Source organism: Oryzias melastigma, linkage group LG6 (genome assembly GCF_002922805.2).
Source record: "Oryzias melastigma strain HK-1 linkage group LG6, ASM292280v2, whole genome shotgun sequence".
Lineage (NCBI taxonomy): Eukaryota > Metazoa > Chordata > Actinopteri > Beloniformes > Adrianichthyidae > Oryzias > Oryzias melastigma.
The window spans coordinates 13,785,182-13,802,942 of NC_050517.1; the positions used below are offsets into that span (position 1 = coordinate 13,785,182).

At 39.8% G+C, this 17,761-nt stretch overlaps 1 protein-coding gene across 1 annotated transcript in view; it reads left to right on the top strand.

Moving 5' to 3' along the window:
• Positions 1 to 17,761, top strand: part of LOC112152219 (A disintegrin and metalloproteinase with thrombospondin motifs 20) — a gene marked incomplete in the record, with an annotated part of 105,264 nt that overhangs the window by 55,915 nt on the left and 31,588 nt on the right. Inside the window, 10 exon segments of the mRNA XM_024281660.2 lie at positions 1,125 to 1,220; positions 4,792 to 4,958; positions 5,065 to 5,194; positions 7,455 to 7,581; positions 7,652 to 7,862; positions 9,683 to 9,847; positions 10,209 to 10,376; positions 11,062 to 11,181; positions 13,692 to 13,799; positions 17,121 to 17,285. Coding sequence (XP_024137428.1) covers positions 1,125 to 1,220; positions 4,792 to 4,958; positions 5,065 to 5,194; positions 7,455 to 7,581; positions 7,652 to 7,862; positions 9,683 to 9,847; positions 10,209 to 10,376; positions 11,062 to 11,181; positions 13,692 to 13,799; positions 17,121 to 17,285 — 1,457 coding nt within the window.

Below are 17,761 nucleotides of genomic sequence, written 5' to 3' on the forward strand. Positions count from 1 at the left end.
TATATATATATATATATATATATATATATATATATGTGTGTGTGTATATACATACACACCAATATATATTTTTTCTTTTAATTTTCTAAAAATAAATATTTATCATTTTCGGACAGTAAAAAGATGTTTCTTTAATCTGTGAATCTCCCTGAACTTACAAAAGTTTTTGTGTGGTCAGTTTTTTTTTAACAAGGGGGGATCTCAGTGGATGCTTGTAAACTGCGGTTGAAGTGTTCGCTGTTAACGGTCACTGGAGTTAATACACTCTTGCCTTTTTATGAACTGATGGTTTCTTCTCTGTTTTAGTATTTGAGGTGTAGTTGTACCAACCCCAGTGGCAGAAGCGTTGCATACTGTTGTTATGAACTATCAAAAAAAAAAAAAAAAAAAAGGAACTTTTGAGATTTGTCACAAAAATTTCTCTGACACACAGAGACACACATAAAATGACATCAACATTTGGAAACATCAAAGGAAAGCAACTCTTTTCAAAAATAGTTTTTTGAATAATATGGCTTCATAAAAATACCTTCATGGCTTGTAAAAGGCAAATATAGAAACTGAGTGCTGCCCTCGAGTGGCTCAAGTCCTCGAGCTAATTATTGGATATTGTCACACCTCCACTGTGAAGAAATAAGCGAATATTACCAGGTCATGATTAGTTTACTTGCAATGACAGACTAGTTCTGCAGAATCACAGACCATTATTTTTGTTTATTAGTTGTTATTTTGTAGATCCAACTTTATTTACCACAATGCTCTTTATATTTTGCTGCTGTAATTCACTCTTCAACTTTGCATCCTTATTCATTTGTTTTAGTGGTAATTTAACAGGAGACTAGAAAAGACACAAATCCAGATCCAGGGAACAGTTTCTTCTCATTTTATTTTCAGACTACTGAGACAAGAGCAAGAATACTGTGAGTTATTTGATACAACTTGAGCTTTGTTCATAATTTCTCAATCCCTGGTGGATTTAGCTAGACTTCCCTGGCAGGAATTTGTGGAGACACAGAGAAGCCATTTGCAAAATCCAGCTCAGTTTGCTGTTTGTGCAGCAACTTCATTCCCCACAGAGATTGGCTAAACATTTTCAGCTTTCTCCACTCTGCGTCTCTCCTCAGGTTACAACACAGTGGTCCGGATCCCCGCCGGAGCCACCAACATTGATATCAAACAGGTCAGCTACTCAGGAAAACCTGAAGATGACAGCTACCTCGGTGAGTGCGCCTCGGTCTGTGTGCTTCCAGGGAGGCATGACCTCAAGTAACACTGGATAAAATTTCACTGATTCTCAGGAGGATCATCCTGGAATTAAAGTAATTCAGCCTAATGAGACATATATGTTACAATGCTTCAGATCTAATTCATAGAGGTCAATGCCATTATCCCTCACAAGGCTATAAATTATATAACTTGGCGCCCAGAAAGGTGGTGGTTAATGAAAAAGTTTAGAGATGTGGGTCAAAACGTTTGTTGAAACCAGGTTTCCAGTACCTGGATGGATTGGAGTCGGGTGAAGGTCTATGTGGGTTAGCTGGCAAAGCAAATGGAGTGTCAAACCACTGAGAAAGATAAATGAGGCAGCCAGAAGTGCTAATAAGAGGCATGTGGAGAAAGTAGATCCAGGGGTACAGGGTCAGGTGGGCCCACCGGGCTCAGCTGTGTATGCTTGCATTTTCACTTGAAGCAGATTCAGGATAAAGGGGAAAAAACAGCAACTCTGATTATCGGTCTGGTTGCCATTTTTAGATGACATTTCAGATTTAAGATGCTCTTAGCTGGAGTGATTGGACAGAACGTCTGCGGAAAAGGGTGATGCTGTCCCCAACAGTGCTAAGATCAAGGGTTAAATCCTTACCAATGCTTGGAGCTTTTGTTTTTACTCAACTTTATTCAACTTTATTTCCAGTTGCACATATGACATTTCATACCATCACTGGACCAACAGCATTCAAATTACAACTCACACTCCAATTCTCCAGTTCTTTAGAAACTCACCTCTTAAATTGTGGCCAGGATCACTGGTGCGGAAGTAAGCCTCCACTGGTATCCCATCATCCCTCTGTTTACACTCTCTTACCCTAGCTTACAGCCCCTCACAACCCCAAACTAATATTACCAGTGCAGCAAAAACATCCAGCAATATTGGAGTTATCCGAGTTTACAGTTGTGAGCCAGATGTCACCACAGACTGAAATCTTTTAGCCAGCATTTTTTAATGAGATTCTGATTCATAATGATTTGAACAAAGAAATACTCAAAAACACTATTTTAATCTTAAATTACTTTATATATATGTCATCAATCATGAGGAAAAGGCAACAAGAACATGTTAAAAACGCCAAAAAACACAATTTTCATTGAAGTGTGTCTTTATTCACATAAAAATGTCAATGAAAGTTTTGAAGAGAGTGATACAAACTGCATGAATATATTCGGAGTGAATGTTGCTTGAGTTTGATACGTAAAAAGTTATAGATTACTGCACCAATTTAACACATTTCCTGTGAAGGATTTCTAGTTAAAAGTGCTGTTTAAAAAAACTCAAGTGAGTTAGAAGAAAAGAAAGAAACTTGATTTTTTGGGGGACTTTAAATGCATCTGGGCTGCAACACCCCAAAAAAATGAGGAGTGAAATTGGAACAGTCCTATAGGAATAAAAAGCTCTCTTAAGTGGGTTCTGGCATGATATCTATTTCATGTAATAGATATGTGTTTATTTATTCCAAATGTTCTGTAAGCTCACATAAACTCTTTCTGTCCACTGTGCATAAACCATTAAAGAGTAGTTTCAACAAACAGACGAGAAACATTTTCCAATCAGTGCAGGGGTTTTTTAAAATTCAGTGTTGAAAAGTGTCACAGTTTGAAGTCGGCTGCTTATTCTCAGAACTTTAAAGGTTGGCATTAAAAAGGGAGGATGCCGGCGTCCCTCTTTTTGCTTTGTTTGTGTTTATGTATTTGTTTGTGCTTGCAGTCAGTGGAGACTCTATTTGTTCTGCAATACCAGTCATTGGAAAGAGTTATGCAGTCTAACCCTAAATAACTGCAAATTAGTGCCACCAGTGTTAGAACATATCTTAGCCTGCAGCAATGACTTTATGCAGCAATTGCTTTGTAAATCACACTTTGTTTATTTTAGACCTATATAAAACCTTGTGAAGCCACAAAAAGAGGAAAAAAAAGGATTCTAAGGTCCCGTTTTTGCATTTTCACAGGCATACACAAACAGTAGTTGGTCAAAAGTTGTTTTTTAACTTTAAAACAATCATTGTTAAACATTTTGCTTTCAGAAAGTAGTATGCATTAAATGTGATTTACTATTTTCTTTTTTATGCACCCTGTGGAAAAAAATGTATCCGAAAGGCCGTTAACCCCGATACCACGTTTTTATTGTTTTCTTGTGATAACAAGATCCAAATCTCTTTATCATGAAAAAAAAACGTTTTCTCGTGGAAAAGAACTCATCAATTTATACTTGATTAATTTAATTGTGTTCAACATTTTCTCTGACAAACTGCTTTGTTTATCGGCAGATTGTATGAAAATAAATAAAAGTGTTGTAGCGGATTAAGTTAGGCTGAGTGGCTGTTTGGGTCCGATAACATCTGGAGCTCATTCAACGCATCATGCAGAGATGCTTGTCGACAAAGGGTTCTGTCCATCAACCTGTTTGTTTGGGGTTTTTAAGGAAATAAAGGGAGGGGGCTGGTGGATGAGACGGAATTAAGGCGTTTGAGAGGCGTAGATCCACTTATAAACAAAAAAATAGACCAAAAACCAATTTTTGGGGGTTTGTTTTCTTTTGCTGTTTTTGTTGTTAGCCACAAAATAATGAGACTTAAAACAGGTAGTCTCTGAGTCTCAGTGCAGAATAGGAAGAGAGGGATGCTACAGCACATTATTCGTTATCTCGTTATCACGAGAAAACAACATTTGTTGTCTTGTGATAACGAGAAAGTGAATCTCATTATCACGAGAAAACAAATTTTGTTTACCCACGATAACGAGATAGTAGATCTCATTATCACGAGAAAATTTATTTTGTTACTTGTGATAACTAGCTAGTGGATCTCCTTATTACAAGAAAACAACATTTGTTTTCTCGTGATAACGAGAAACTGCATCTCATTTTTGCGAGAAAATGAATTTGGTTTTATTGTGCTAACGAGATAGTTGATCTCATTATAACAAGTAAACAAATTTCGTTTACTCATGATAATGAGATAGTAGATCTCATTATCACGAGAAAGCAAATTTTGTTTGGTAAATGGTAAATGGCGTATACTTGTATAGCGCTTTCTACCCTCCTTCAAGGGCCCAAAGCGCTTCACAGTCACAGACCCATTCACCCATTCACACACACATTCACACACTGGTGGTGGCTCCGCTGCCGAACACTGTCGCCAACCTCCCACCAGAGGCAATTCGGGGTTCAGTGTCTTGCCCAAGGACACTTCGACACATGGGCGAGTAAGCCGGGAGTCGAACCCGCTCACTTCTGATCAGGAGTCGACCGCCCTACCACTGCACCACGGCCGCCCGTCTTAGTAGTGATAACGAGATAATGGATCTCATTATCATGAGAAACCATTAAAAATAAATAAAATAGTTGCTCAGGCTGTTTTTGGCTTTCATAAGAAAGACATAGCCAGAGTTAAAATATTGTGTGAGAAAATTTACAGTTTAATAATGTGCACTATATGTTAGGTTTTATTTATGACTAATTTGCACTATTCATTCATATTTATTTTAATTGTAATAAATGTTTTTTTTTCTTTGTTTCAGCTTTATCTGATAGCCAATCCAATTTCCTCCTAAATGGAAACTTTGTGGTGTCCATGTTCAAAAGGGAAATAACTCTCAAGGGAACCGTCATTGAATACAGCGGCTCTGACACAAAAGTGGAGCGCATCAATTGCACGGACCGCATTGAGGAGGAGCTCATACTACAGGTGATGCGTTTAAAAAAAAAAATTGTGCATTAGCGTAAATTCTATTTGATCTTTTTGCGCTCTCCTTCAGACATAGTGAGTAAAATCTGTGTGGTTGTTTTCACAGGTCTTGTGTGTGGGAAACCCCCATAACCCAGATGTGCGCTACTCCTTTAACATTCCCATTGAGGAGCACAGGGAGCAGTTTTTGTGGGATCCTTCAGGATCCTGGCTTGAGTGCAGCCGCATGTGCCAGGGTAAAAAGCTTAACATTCTTATAAAGCCTCACACAGCTATTTTTTTTTATGTCTGCCTTTGGCCACGCTAAGTTAAAAAGTACAAACGTTCAAGATCTGAAATCTATGAAAAGAAGAAACAGAAAAAATAGGTGAAATTTCTAGAAATTTCTGTGCGTCAATCTATTCCAGATGCTGAAACACCAGAATTGAAGCTGTGTTTACACCGCCCTCGGCAATGAGTGTTCAAGCAACCACTTTCAATGAAAAGTCTATGTAAATGCTTGTAAATGGGATTTTGGGCTTTCAGCTTCAAAACTCTCACGTTCACTTATCACTATGCAAGATTCCTATGTTTTTGGGCTCTATGTACACAAGTAAAGGATGAACTTTGACCAACTAGGTACTCCGATATGGTAGTGATGCATTGATGGCATCCCATTTGCATCCCATTAGCATCCTGGCTGAAGTTCAATTACACCAAGTCTTTCATATATTGGAATAGAGCAGTGAAAGAAAAAGCCTGGAGCAAGATTCGCCATATTTGCACCACTTCAACATTTTACATTAAGCCTTTTCTAAGTGTAGGTGGCAGACATGCTTTAGTTAACAGTAGAAGAAGAAGCCCCTCCTTGCTCATCCAGTGTGAACTTTATGAGCGTTCAAGAATATGTGTTTGGCACATTCAGAATACATGACCGTAACATCAGACATGAAAAATTTAAGTTTATGCCCCATCTGAATTATATATATTGTATTGTATTCATATTTGAGGGCTGGAAGCTCTTCGCTAACACTAGCTGACCGGCGATCATTGGTGATGTCATCGTGCGGTTTTGGAGACGCTTATTTTCCATGAATCTCTATTTGAAGGGAAAAATGTAGAGGTAGTGAGAAATGAAGAATCTGGATTGGGCCTGAGTTTATTAATCTGAAATTGGTCTAAAAATGACTGTAGTCAAACAAAGTTCCGTACAATAAAAGCTCAAAAACATAAAAAACAAATTTAGATTGATAAAAGTTCAATTTCATTTAAAACGTTCAGTATAAAAGCACTACCCGTTTTTTATTCTGTAATATGTTAGCGTTAGCATGGTGTTTTGCCTTGGGATGTCAAAAATCTAATAGCTTACTCAGATTTCTAGTGGACTTCAGTGCAATTAGCATTGAATCTATTGGACTTCATCCTGATGATGGATCTTAAATGAATGCTTTGCACAGGATTGTTTGTTTACTACGTTAGCCTTTGTTAGCCCTGATGCTAGCGTCATTTTACCACTCAGACACGGGTCCTCTTCGATCTGGACCATGAGGGTCTGCCTTGGGAGAAATTCGATATTGAAGATGCAGAATGACTGTGTTACCTCAAGCTAACCTCACTGTCAATCCCAGACCCAAACCACACCTCCCCCGCTCGTCCCGCCCCTATTTTTACATTTTTCAAATCTGGGCTGTGACTAAAGTAAGCCTCCAACTGTCCTGTTGTATTATCCTTTAAATAAGAGTGTTTACAGCATAGAGGCTCTTAGTAATGTAACTTTTTAAAGCAGAGGAAGTACAGAACTGATCCATTTGTATCATGCTCATGTGAATTTAAGTGCTCCATTTTTTTAGTTGCTGCTTTTTACCCAATTGGATCATTTTAAGAATGTTTTTAATTGATGAATAAAATGTGTTGTTTTCCCCCTCTGTTACCCACTCACAGCTTTGAGAATCTTGAGCCGTAAACAGGATAAATGTGCAAAACGTGTGAAAAAGGTTTCCGCTGCAGCTCCACAACAGATGTTCAGCTTTTTTTAAAAGCCATTAAAACAAATTCCTGTGGATTACAGCCTCCTTTACGTTGAGATTTTTAAATGTATACTTCTCATTTCTTTATCAGTTCTGATTTTTTTCCCAAAATTCATATGAAACAAATAAGGGGTTGGCTTGTTTTTTAGGCATGTTTTAAAAGCTTAGTCTGTTGTTCCAACCTCTAATAAATCTGTCTTTCTTTCTGACCTACCTGACCCCTCTTTCCTTCTGCCCCCCCATTTTGCCTTGTCCCCCTTAACCCGACACATCGACTCACATTTCCTTTTTGAAATCCAAGCTTGCTATAGTTCTGTGGGGTTTGGAAGTTGAGTGGGATCTAATAAGTAAAATGGGTTTATGGGGTCTTTGATCCCTATTGATCGATAAGGTTGTAGGCTTAAGAAATGCCAAAATGTTGGCCAAAAGTAAAGAGTTATGATTATGTGATGCTGTCTGATGCAATATTACTTTTTTGTTGCTTCTGCAGGTGAGCGGAGACGCAAAGCTGTATGCTTTCGACAAAGCGATCACCTTGAAGTTTCGGACCAACGCTGTGAACACCTACCTCGTCCTGTTGCTGTCACTGAGCCCTGCAACGCTGACTGTGAAGTCAGGTGTGCGTTCACACCGGAAAACGCACTTTTAGCCAAACAAAAATCGTTTTCAGCATCTCCTCTGTCACAGGTGGCACACTGCTGGAAAGAGTGACTGTTCGGCTAAGTGCGGCCCAGGTTACCGCAGCTTGGACATCCAGTGCGTGAAGTACAGCCTCCTGCAGAGGGAGAGTGAAAGGGTGGAGGCGAGCGCCTGTGCAGAGATCCCCAAACCTCACGCAAGAGAGCCGTGTCATGGGGACTGTCTCCTCAAGAGCTGGCAGTACAGCGCCTGGTCTCAGGTAGAGTCTACAAAAGAGTGAAAGCATAAGGACAAAGATTTCTAAGTGGCATAATTAACGAATGTGGCGTCCGAAATATGAGACACTATTTTTTCATAACCTTCTGTTTGGAGGGCCAAATGAAGGGGAAGAGAGAAGCAAAGAATTTGGATTGGGCCTAAGGCTAATGTATGTGTCATGGACGTACAGTGTCCTTGTGCCGTAGGTCACTAGGAGCCTACACTTGAGAATTTGGAAGGGTCAAAAAATGAAATATGTATCTGTTGTCTGGAGCATGCCCGTAGGAAAAAAAGTGCATGAACATTTTTGCTCTACAGGCCCACTGACTCATCTGCAACATTTGCTCTATAAGTCACCTATGTCCCCTGGAAAGATTTGTCTATTTTTTGCCCAGATCCAACCCATATTCAGCTGTAATGCTGAGGCAACTCGAGTTTAATCGACAATTTCCACTGAAAAGTCTATGTAAAGGCAAATACATGCACCTTTTGGGCTTCTCAATTCACCGGTTGATCTTCGTTTCAATAGTCACCTATGGTCATGACCGAAAGAACAAAATCTCGACTACAACAGCTGAAATGAGCTTTCTCCGGAAGGTGGCCGGGCACTCCCTTAGAGTTAGGGTGAGAATCGGTCACCCGGAGAGAGCTCGGAGTAGAGCTGTTTCTCCTCCGTATTTCGAGAGGAGCCAGTTGAGGTGGCCCGGGCATCTGGTCTGGATGCCTCCTGGACGCCTCCCTGGAGAGGTGTTCCAGGCATGTCTCACTAGGTGGAGGCCCTGGGGAAGACCCAGGATACGCTGGAGAGACCACGCGTCTCTGCTGGCCTAGGAAGGCCTCAGAGGAGATGTCTCAGAGAACCTGGAGGAAGTGCCCAGGGATAGGGAAGTCTGGGTATCTTTGCTTAGACTGCTGGTTCCAAATGAGTGGATGGATAGAAGGACTTCTGCATTCAAAACTCCCATTCACATGTCTCTGAACAAGTTTTTCAGTCTGTTTTTGGGCTCTATGCTCAAAACGTGCGGCCACTGAACGAGCGTTGAAAGCTACACTAGTTGATCTTCGAACAGTCGGATTTGATTACGACATATAGATGGCCTCCTGTTAATTCACAGAAGTGCCAACCGTTTTTTCAAATTGATCATGGAGGAAAAATTAATAATTGTGGATGTGCCCGGCTGGAATTTTATGACACCAAATCAGTCATACTTCAAATCAGATCGGCGCTGTGAAGATGAAGCTTTGTGAGATCCGCACTGCTTCGGCATTTTGCACCAGGCATCTTCCAACTGAGGTACATCCATCAGTATTGGGTAGCAACAGTTCAGTGAGAACACCATATGCTAAATGCACGTTCAAGAACCCACGTTTATTGCACTCTTGAATGTATCATGAAGACAGTTGTGGCTAAGGCTTTAGTTTGATTACTGACTCTAAATCGTTCCTTAGATGTGAATGTGATTGTATGGGGTTATTTTGGTGTGCACTGCCTGAACCCCTGATCCCCAAGACCAGGGGTTCTGCAACCTTCAACACTTACAGAGCCATTCGAATCCATTTTTCACAGATCAAAACCCAGCAGGAGCCACAAAGCAAGTCTCACTTCATCCTTTAGAAAAATAAGAAAGATTTGTATTTCCTGCCATGACTCTTCTCAGGACTTCACATCCACAAACAGATTCAATGTTATTTAAAATACCAGTTACTGCCTCATCTTGCTACAATCTGTTTTTAGGCACATTTATCACTCAAATAGATCCTTGTTTTGTAGATACTGCATGTACCCATACAAACACTGCTGGGTTTTTTGTGTGTGTTCAGTGCTCCAAGACCTGTGGTCATGGGAGTCGTAGCAGAGAGTCGTACTGTATGAATAATCTGGGCCGTCGCCTGGCGGACAGGGAGTGCGGTGAATTCCAGAGGGTGGTCACCGAGACCTGCAATGACCTGCCATGCCCACAGTGGACTGTGAACGAGTGGAGCGAGGTAGGACTTCGTCTGCACACACGTTACAGTCAAACAAAGACACACAAAGTCACTACAGCACAGTTGAGCTCCTCAAACTTCAACAAAATTTGTATGCTTTTATTTTATGATGATATATAGTTTATTTATAATATATTGTCAAGGTTGGACCACAAAACACTCCATGTAGACAATGCATCAAATGCTTCCAGATTTATCAAGTTTGTTAACTTAGTGTCAGTGAGTCACTGATGGCTTTATTTTCCCTGAAACCTTTAATCACATTTTTTAATAAATTAATTCAATTCAACACATTTCTAGACTTTGATGTGAAGAAAGTTAAATGTTTGGTTTCTATTTACTCTCATTTCAAACCCACCAGTGTCTGGTAACCTGTGGAAAGGGAATGAAGCACAGACTGGTGACCTGCATGGGGGGCGGGGAGGAGAAACTGAGCGAGCAGTACTGCGACTCGTCCACTAAACCCCCTGCTGTTGAGAGCTGCCAGCTGCCAGAGTGCGCATCATGGCAGGTTGGCATCTGGGGAGTGGTAAGTTATCCTCACGCTGATACAAAAAAAATTAAATCCGACCGGCAAGTGTTAGACTCTTCTGTGTGTAGACAAAAAAGACTTCCAGTTTGTGTGTTTGAAACTTAAAGAAAGGATAGGTTACAGGGCAGAGGGCTCTTTGTTATTCCAGCTGCCATTTCCTCCAAACCACTTTCACTTTGCCCTCATATCCTGTTAAAATAAACCCGACCCACAGCGAGTGCACACACAGACACACAAAAGCTTTCCTCTTTGGCATATTTTCTTCTTCCTCTAGATTGATTGAGCGCCGTTAGTGTTAAACACGAAGTGAATAAAGCCTGAATGAATAGACGTCTTTGGCCATTTATAATGTAGTTTATAAATGGAGGGTAATTGACTCATGTTTTTGTGAGGGTGATCCATACAGAGCGGGCGTTCTGTCATGACCACTGGCTGCTCAAATAAACTGATCCTTAGACTTCCTCTGCTCTTATTGTATTTAATCTTCCTTTGATGGGCTCCTTTTTGAGTTAAGTGCTGGTTAAAGGATTGGGCTGATGCTTTGGTTGAATGCATATGTTTGTGTGTGTGAGTCAGTTTCTAAGACTTCAACCTAAACAAACAGAGAAAGTTGGAGATAACTCGCGGTTGCCTGGGCATCGCCGTCGTTGTGTTTATGTGTGCGTTTCATTTCATCTTTCAGTGTGCGGTGACCTGTGGCCATGGCTACCAGATGAGAGCCGTGCGCTGTGTGTTAGGGGATTATGGCGACACGGTCGATGACAGGGAGTGTAACGCCGCAGCGAGGCCCAGAGACAGCCAGGTAAAGAATGGATTTAATGCAAAACGTACTTTTAGTTAGTTTCACTGAAATAAACTTATTTGAATAAAAAATGCTCATAAGATAAATAAAAGGAAAAAAAAGAAAAAAAATGCTAAGAAAAATGTAAGCAAAAAACAAACTTTTTAAAAACATTTTAGATATTAAAATTAAATTATTTAAAATACCAATTTAATTAAGCAATTTCATGATCGAATGATGAAGGTTAAAGGGCTTAAATGATGCAAGATAAACTTTTTTATCTTTTAGGTGTATTATTAGGTTATTTTGTCTCTAAAAAAAATTCCCAAAAGTGGTAATTATACATCTCTTAGCATTCCTTTCTAAAACCTTGCTCTCTGAGCACCAGCCCCTCCCATACACGAGAATGACTTATCATAGTATATCAAGATGATCCCAGATGTAGGACAAGATCAAAGGAAGATATAGAATTCTTTAGGGCTGTCAGATTTGTCGCGTTAAAAACGCATTAATCTGACATGTGCTTGACGCCGACAATTTTTTTGACGCATTAATCGTGGACTTTCTCATACGTGCCTTTCCATACCGCGCGCGCGGGCGTCCCACCCTCCAACTCTCCGGCTGCTCTCACTAGATCACGGGCGGGTCTCCAAACACCGAGCTGCGAGCTAAATACGGCCGGCGCTAGGACCTGGAGAGTTCCCGCACCCTAACCCGGCTCCGGTTCGCGTTCAGAACCACGTCTGGTGGTACCGGCTCGCGTCAGGCGCCGGGAGCTGCGCACCCCCGACGTTCCGAACAGCAAGCGGACCGGGGGACGTTTTAAATGTTCTGGAGGTTTAAGCGTGATCCAGCCCCAGCATAGCGGTCTGTCTGCCGGCATATTCATGGCGTGAGCTCCGCTGGACACGTCGCTGCATCGAGCTGCAGCCAGAGAACGCGGCGGCAGTAACAGACTGTCAAACTATCCACAGTGTATCCCGCTTTTCTCAGTCTTTAATGTTTTAAAAAACAAAAGTTAATTGGAAATGATAAATCTCTATTTCATTTATTACTGTAGTTCAGCAGAGGAGGAAAAGATTTGGTCCTGACAAAAAATGAATATGAAAGTGTTATGGAAATTTTATTTTTGATGTTTTTTATTTTATTTTACTGAACGTTGATTGAAGTTTTGAATTTAAAATGCCCTTCACTTGCACTTGGGCTTTTGTTAGGCATTTTATGTTACAGCCTTTTATTGTTAAGAAAGTTTATCTCAATACAATGTTAGAAAATAAAGTATTTCTGATAAAAACTATTAATTTTGTCATTCTTGTTTTCATAATTAATGTAGAACTACTAAATTCCACGAAGCACACATTTTTTTTCCTTAAAAAAAGGCCACATGTAAATTTGCGATTAATCGCGAGTTAACTCAGGACAAAATGCGATTAATCGCGATTAAGAATTTTAATCGCCTGACAGCTCTAGAATTCTTTAATAAAAAATGCAGCATTCTAGATGGGGGAAACATCCACTAACATAACAGCACTCAGACAGCATGACTACAAAATTGTAAGGAGAACTGAACAAACAAACCAAATCCGGGCTCAAATCCGGTCCGGTTCCGGTGCGGACACCGGAGTCTGTACCTAACTTGAAAAGTGCAAGAGACATTCACACTGCATCCAGTCCGGTCCACCCTCTCCTCAAATTCATTTTGTTGGGTTTAAATTTTTGCTGAACTTCCTTTTTGGGAAGTTGGGATTACTAATGACCTTAACTGGAAGTCATGCAAGCGAGCGTAAAGTGCATTAGATTCATTTTTCAATATTTAACCTATTTATCAATAGATTTTGGAGAAAGATGCCCTCTCACGGAAGCACATTTCTGTTTTTTAGGCACATAGAGACAGAGTAACACTCCTGATGTAAAGTACGCAGTCTATTGTTCTGAATAAAAAAAAATGTTGAGCAATGCTCCAATGTTATATAGGTTTTGACCTCTAAAATGTATGAGTTGTTTAATTAATGGGTTAAATTAGGTCTAGTCATTGTATTAAATTTTATTCTGTTTTTCCATTTTGCACTCAACATTAAAATGTTTCCTTTCTGAGATTTAAATGATTCAGATTTAAATGAAGATGCACTATAACTGTAAAATATTACATACTTGTGTTTAGTGGACTCACAAGATCATGATGGCAAAAAGTGACCAACAAACGACCAGTAGAGGCACACAGGTTTTTGAATTCATAGTCTTTGAATTTTGTGATGTAGAATGTGAAAAACACTCAATAAAACAGGACTGAACAAACGACCTTCAGGTTTTTAGACAATGTATCAGGGATCAACCTTGAGATTGACACCATCTGAACATCATGAGAGATAAACATATTCTTCTTAAAAAGAAAAGGTCTTACTTAAAATGTGTTTCATTGAGTAAAAACATTCCTCCTATAAGTCTCAGGTTGTGTTGCTGTTACAGAACATTCACTTTAACCATTCTTTTGATACACTGACAGTTGGTTTACATGCCGACGTGTGTTTCAGGAGTGCGAGATGCCGGCGTGTCCTTGGATCTCTCCGGTCCAAAGCACCCCTCGTCCCGACAACTCGGCGCAGCTGCACACTCAGTGGAGATATGGCTCCTGGACAGCGGTGAGGAAACTAATTGGGGTCGATGGGTCTATTGGATCTCATTCCAATCTGTAAAGTAGACAAAAGCAATGTGGTTTTTGTTAAAAGGAAAACAAATCACTGGACCCCTCTATTCATCATAGTGCGCCTGTTTAGCCGGAGGCTGCGTTTTCCACTGTAATCAAAAGAAAAAAGTATGAATATTAATGGGGCATTATATGTCTGTGGATGGGATTCTGTGAGTTTAAGAGTCAGTCACTGCACTCTGCAGATTGACATTTATTTTAACTGTATATTCTACAATGTCGTCAGATGCACTACACGGTGATAATCTTCTGTGGCACTGTCTCCTGTTGCATCGTCGCACTCACACACCAACATATGCAGACACACGCAGCAGAGAGGCCCCTCCGTCTCCCCGACAGTTTGCTCCGTTACTCGGCGCAAATGAGAACCAGACTCCATCTAAACACGAGCCTGCAGTCTCTACAATTCAGCCCTGTCTGTCAGGCTGAAAGATGGTGCGAGCTCACATGTCAGAGAGGCCGGAGTGCTCCACACAAACGCACGCTTGCATTCACACACATGCGCTCCGTACGAACATGCACGTCTCATCAAGCGGCAGAGCTTCAGTCCTCCTTAAAGTGTCATTGATAGCAGGGGGATATTAGCGTGTCTGTTGGAGCTGGAGCCCTTTGATTACATTAACTATTCATCCCTTCAGAAATGTTTCCTGTTATTACCTCTGCTGACAGAAAAGGACAGAGAGTGGGTATAAGTAAGTGAAAGCTAATCAGAGACAACAACATCTGTACAGTAGATGACATTGTACACATTTTTGCCATCACAGATTGAAGGACGGAAAAAAAACATTCCCTTACGTGAAAAAATGCTCACTTATTGCGATCTGAAGTGTAATGATGAATGAAACCCAACCAATACAAGTTTATTTTTTTCCATTTGCAACTGCTGTGTGTTCCTTTGGATCTCATATCTGTGGAAGGAAAATAGGCTCACTCTGCTTTGTGAGCATAATTCTTGATTTATGCGTAACTTTGTATTACGCCTTGTGGCGAAGGCGCTGGAGGGAGTCATGAGAATAAAGAAACTTTAGTGTTGAGTTTTTTCAAAACACATTTTTAGACTTATTTATATTAATTATAGGGCATATATATGTTTAAGAAAGTGAGAAAATGTCAAGTTTTCACCAGATGATATTCACAATCTAAGTTCAAAGCGGCTGATAAGAAAACTCTGATGACCAAGCATTGTAGCAGCATTTAAAGGCATCATTTAGGCACGAATGTTGGAGATGTGAAAAGTGTCTCACTTTAGATTTGTGCGTAAATGCAGTTTTGTGTGTGTGTATAAAGCGATTCGTGTGTAATTTATAACAATTTGTGTGTGCTTGTGTGTAAGATGTGCATGTCTAAATTGTATTTTTTTTTTAAATACATAATTTTTGTACATGTGAAAACACAATTCCAATTTCACAAAGTGATTTGAACGTTGCGCTTAGTGTAGCTTTCTACCAACAGCACGTTTAGGTCGATGCAACAACGCGAATAAAATTCTGACGTGCAGCGAATGTTCGGCCCCTCTAGTTCAAATACTCTAAATTTGGCAAAGAATTTGTGCTGTATCAACAAATCAGTTACTCAGTTTTGGTCAGTGACCTCTTGATGACACAATCAGCGGGTGGTCCAAAACCAGCATGGAAGAGAAACTGATCATTCTCCTCTAGAACTTAAAAAATATTTTTCTTGTTTGTCTCAAGACAATAGTAAAAAAGTCCTCTAATTAATTTTTTATATTTTCCCTTCACGGACTAATTCAGGTCAGCAAGTCATCAATCTGGGTCACAGAGAGATGGAAGTACCGCTGAAAGCGTCAGTCATTCAGATGCAGATCTTCAAGTCTGTGAATGATCTCATAAACAAAAAATTTAGACGTTTTTGGGGTATCTTCCTTATATTGGAAATAAGATATTCAGTCAATGAATGTAGTAATGTAGTAATGAGACTAAAACGTTTGACAGTAGCTCCTCACACACATTGTGGCAGGGTCCAGTTCAGGGATAGGCAACTCCAGGCCTCGAGGGCCGCTGTGTCTATATCATTTCCAGATATCCAAGTCTTATACTGTACCTGGTTCCAGTGTGTCCAGCTATTTAGAACATGCCAGAGCAGGGTAGGTTAGCAAACACACAGGTATGTGGCCCTCTAGGCCTGGAGTTGCCTATCCTTGGTTTAGTTTATGAGCACAGCAGCAAAATGTCTATGATTTTAAGCAAAGTGGAGGACGTGGATGTTCCGCGTGGATCATGTTTGAAGCATTAAAACCCTTTTTTAAAATCTAGTTTTCCATCCAAAACCCCAATAAAGTGAAAAAAAAAAATTGGGGTCTTCTTCTCCTTTCGAGATTCTGACTAAACTCAATTATTTTAAAACATAAATAGACATTGATAAAACCATCTGATCCACTCATTTCAACAGGAATAAATATGGGGTTTTCTGTAACCTTATAGTCACATGATGTCCATATATGATGTGTTTTCCCAAAAACAGGTGGGAAAAATCCACATGACAGGTGTTGAAAAAGTTTGGCCAATATGGATTTAAAATACAAAATCACAAATCAAAGAAAAAGCACGTGTAAATTTGAGCTCAATATTATTGTTAACCATAATAACTCAAGATTTCTTAAAAATGTACTTGGTAAACTTGCATCTATATAGAGCGTTACTACCTTCCTTAACCCTAGGACACTTTCACTATAAAAAGTTACTCCATCACTTTTTCTGGGTAATTTTTACCCAATAGAAAATACCCCATAAAAAGTATTTCTCATAAAAAATACATCAAGATATGACAACACATGATACATTAGAGTAGTTTTCTTTTATTTCAAACTGAGCTTGTTGCAACAAAAATGTGAAAAAAGGCACAGGAAGATCCTAAGAACATGCTTGAAAATGACTGAAAAAGTAGGCATTTGAGAAGAAAAAAATCCTAAAAAAATAAATAATAATACTGTACACTGTACTCATTCCTGGGACATGTGAGACTTTAACCAGGAACCCATGACACTCAAAAAAGGTAAAATAATGTAAATACTTTTGCTCGGGTGAAAATCCCCCGGCAATAGTGCTCTAGGGTTATAGGCCGAAAGTGCTTTGCAGTCACAGTCCCATTCCCCCACTCACCCCCTACTCATTTTCATGCAGGCTTCCACCTGGAAGTCAATACGTTACTTACTTTAGTCCCCTCCTCCTTCTGTATGTGTTTACAAAACCCTTTGCATCAGAGTGGATAAGAAACTTTGTGTCTGCCTGTGCCCCAGTGCTCAGTGTCCTGTGGAAAAGGAAAGCAGGCGCGCTACGTCACCTGTATAAACGCCCAGGGAGCCGTGGCTGATGAATCCTATTGTGCCCACCTACCCCGCCCTCCAGAGTTCTCCACCTGCTTCAGCCCATGTGGTCAATGGCACGCAAGAGAGTGGTCTGCTGTGAGTAAACCATACGAGTTTGCACAGATTCTATTTTGTTACATAAACCACAGTTAAAAAAAAACTACTCTAATTTATCATGTTTTGTAACATTTTCATCTGATTTTTATAGGTAATACTTTTTATTGGGTATATTATGTCGGGTAAAAAATACACGGCAAAAGTGATTGTGTAACTTGTTATAGCAAAGTGTTCCATAGGTAATAAAAATGGAAAATGTCTTTAAGTCCAGTTGAAAATATGTGGTTGAAGCTATAGCTCGGTTAACAAATATATTTTATTTTATTCTAGAACAGGGATGTCAAACTAATTTCACGTCGCAGGCCAAATGCAGCCTAGGTTTATTTTTTGTTTTGTTTTTTTGGTCGAAGCAAATTTTATACCATAGTATACCACATTTTTTGTCTTTAAAATAAAAAAGATGTACATTTCTTAACAAATATCTGTTTTTTTAAATAATCAATAATAACAATTAA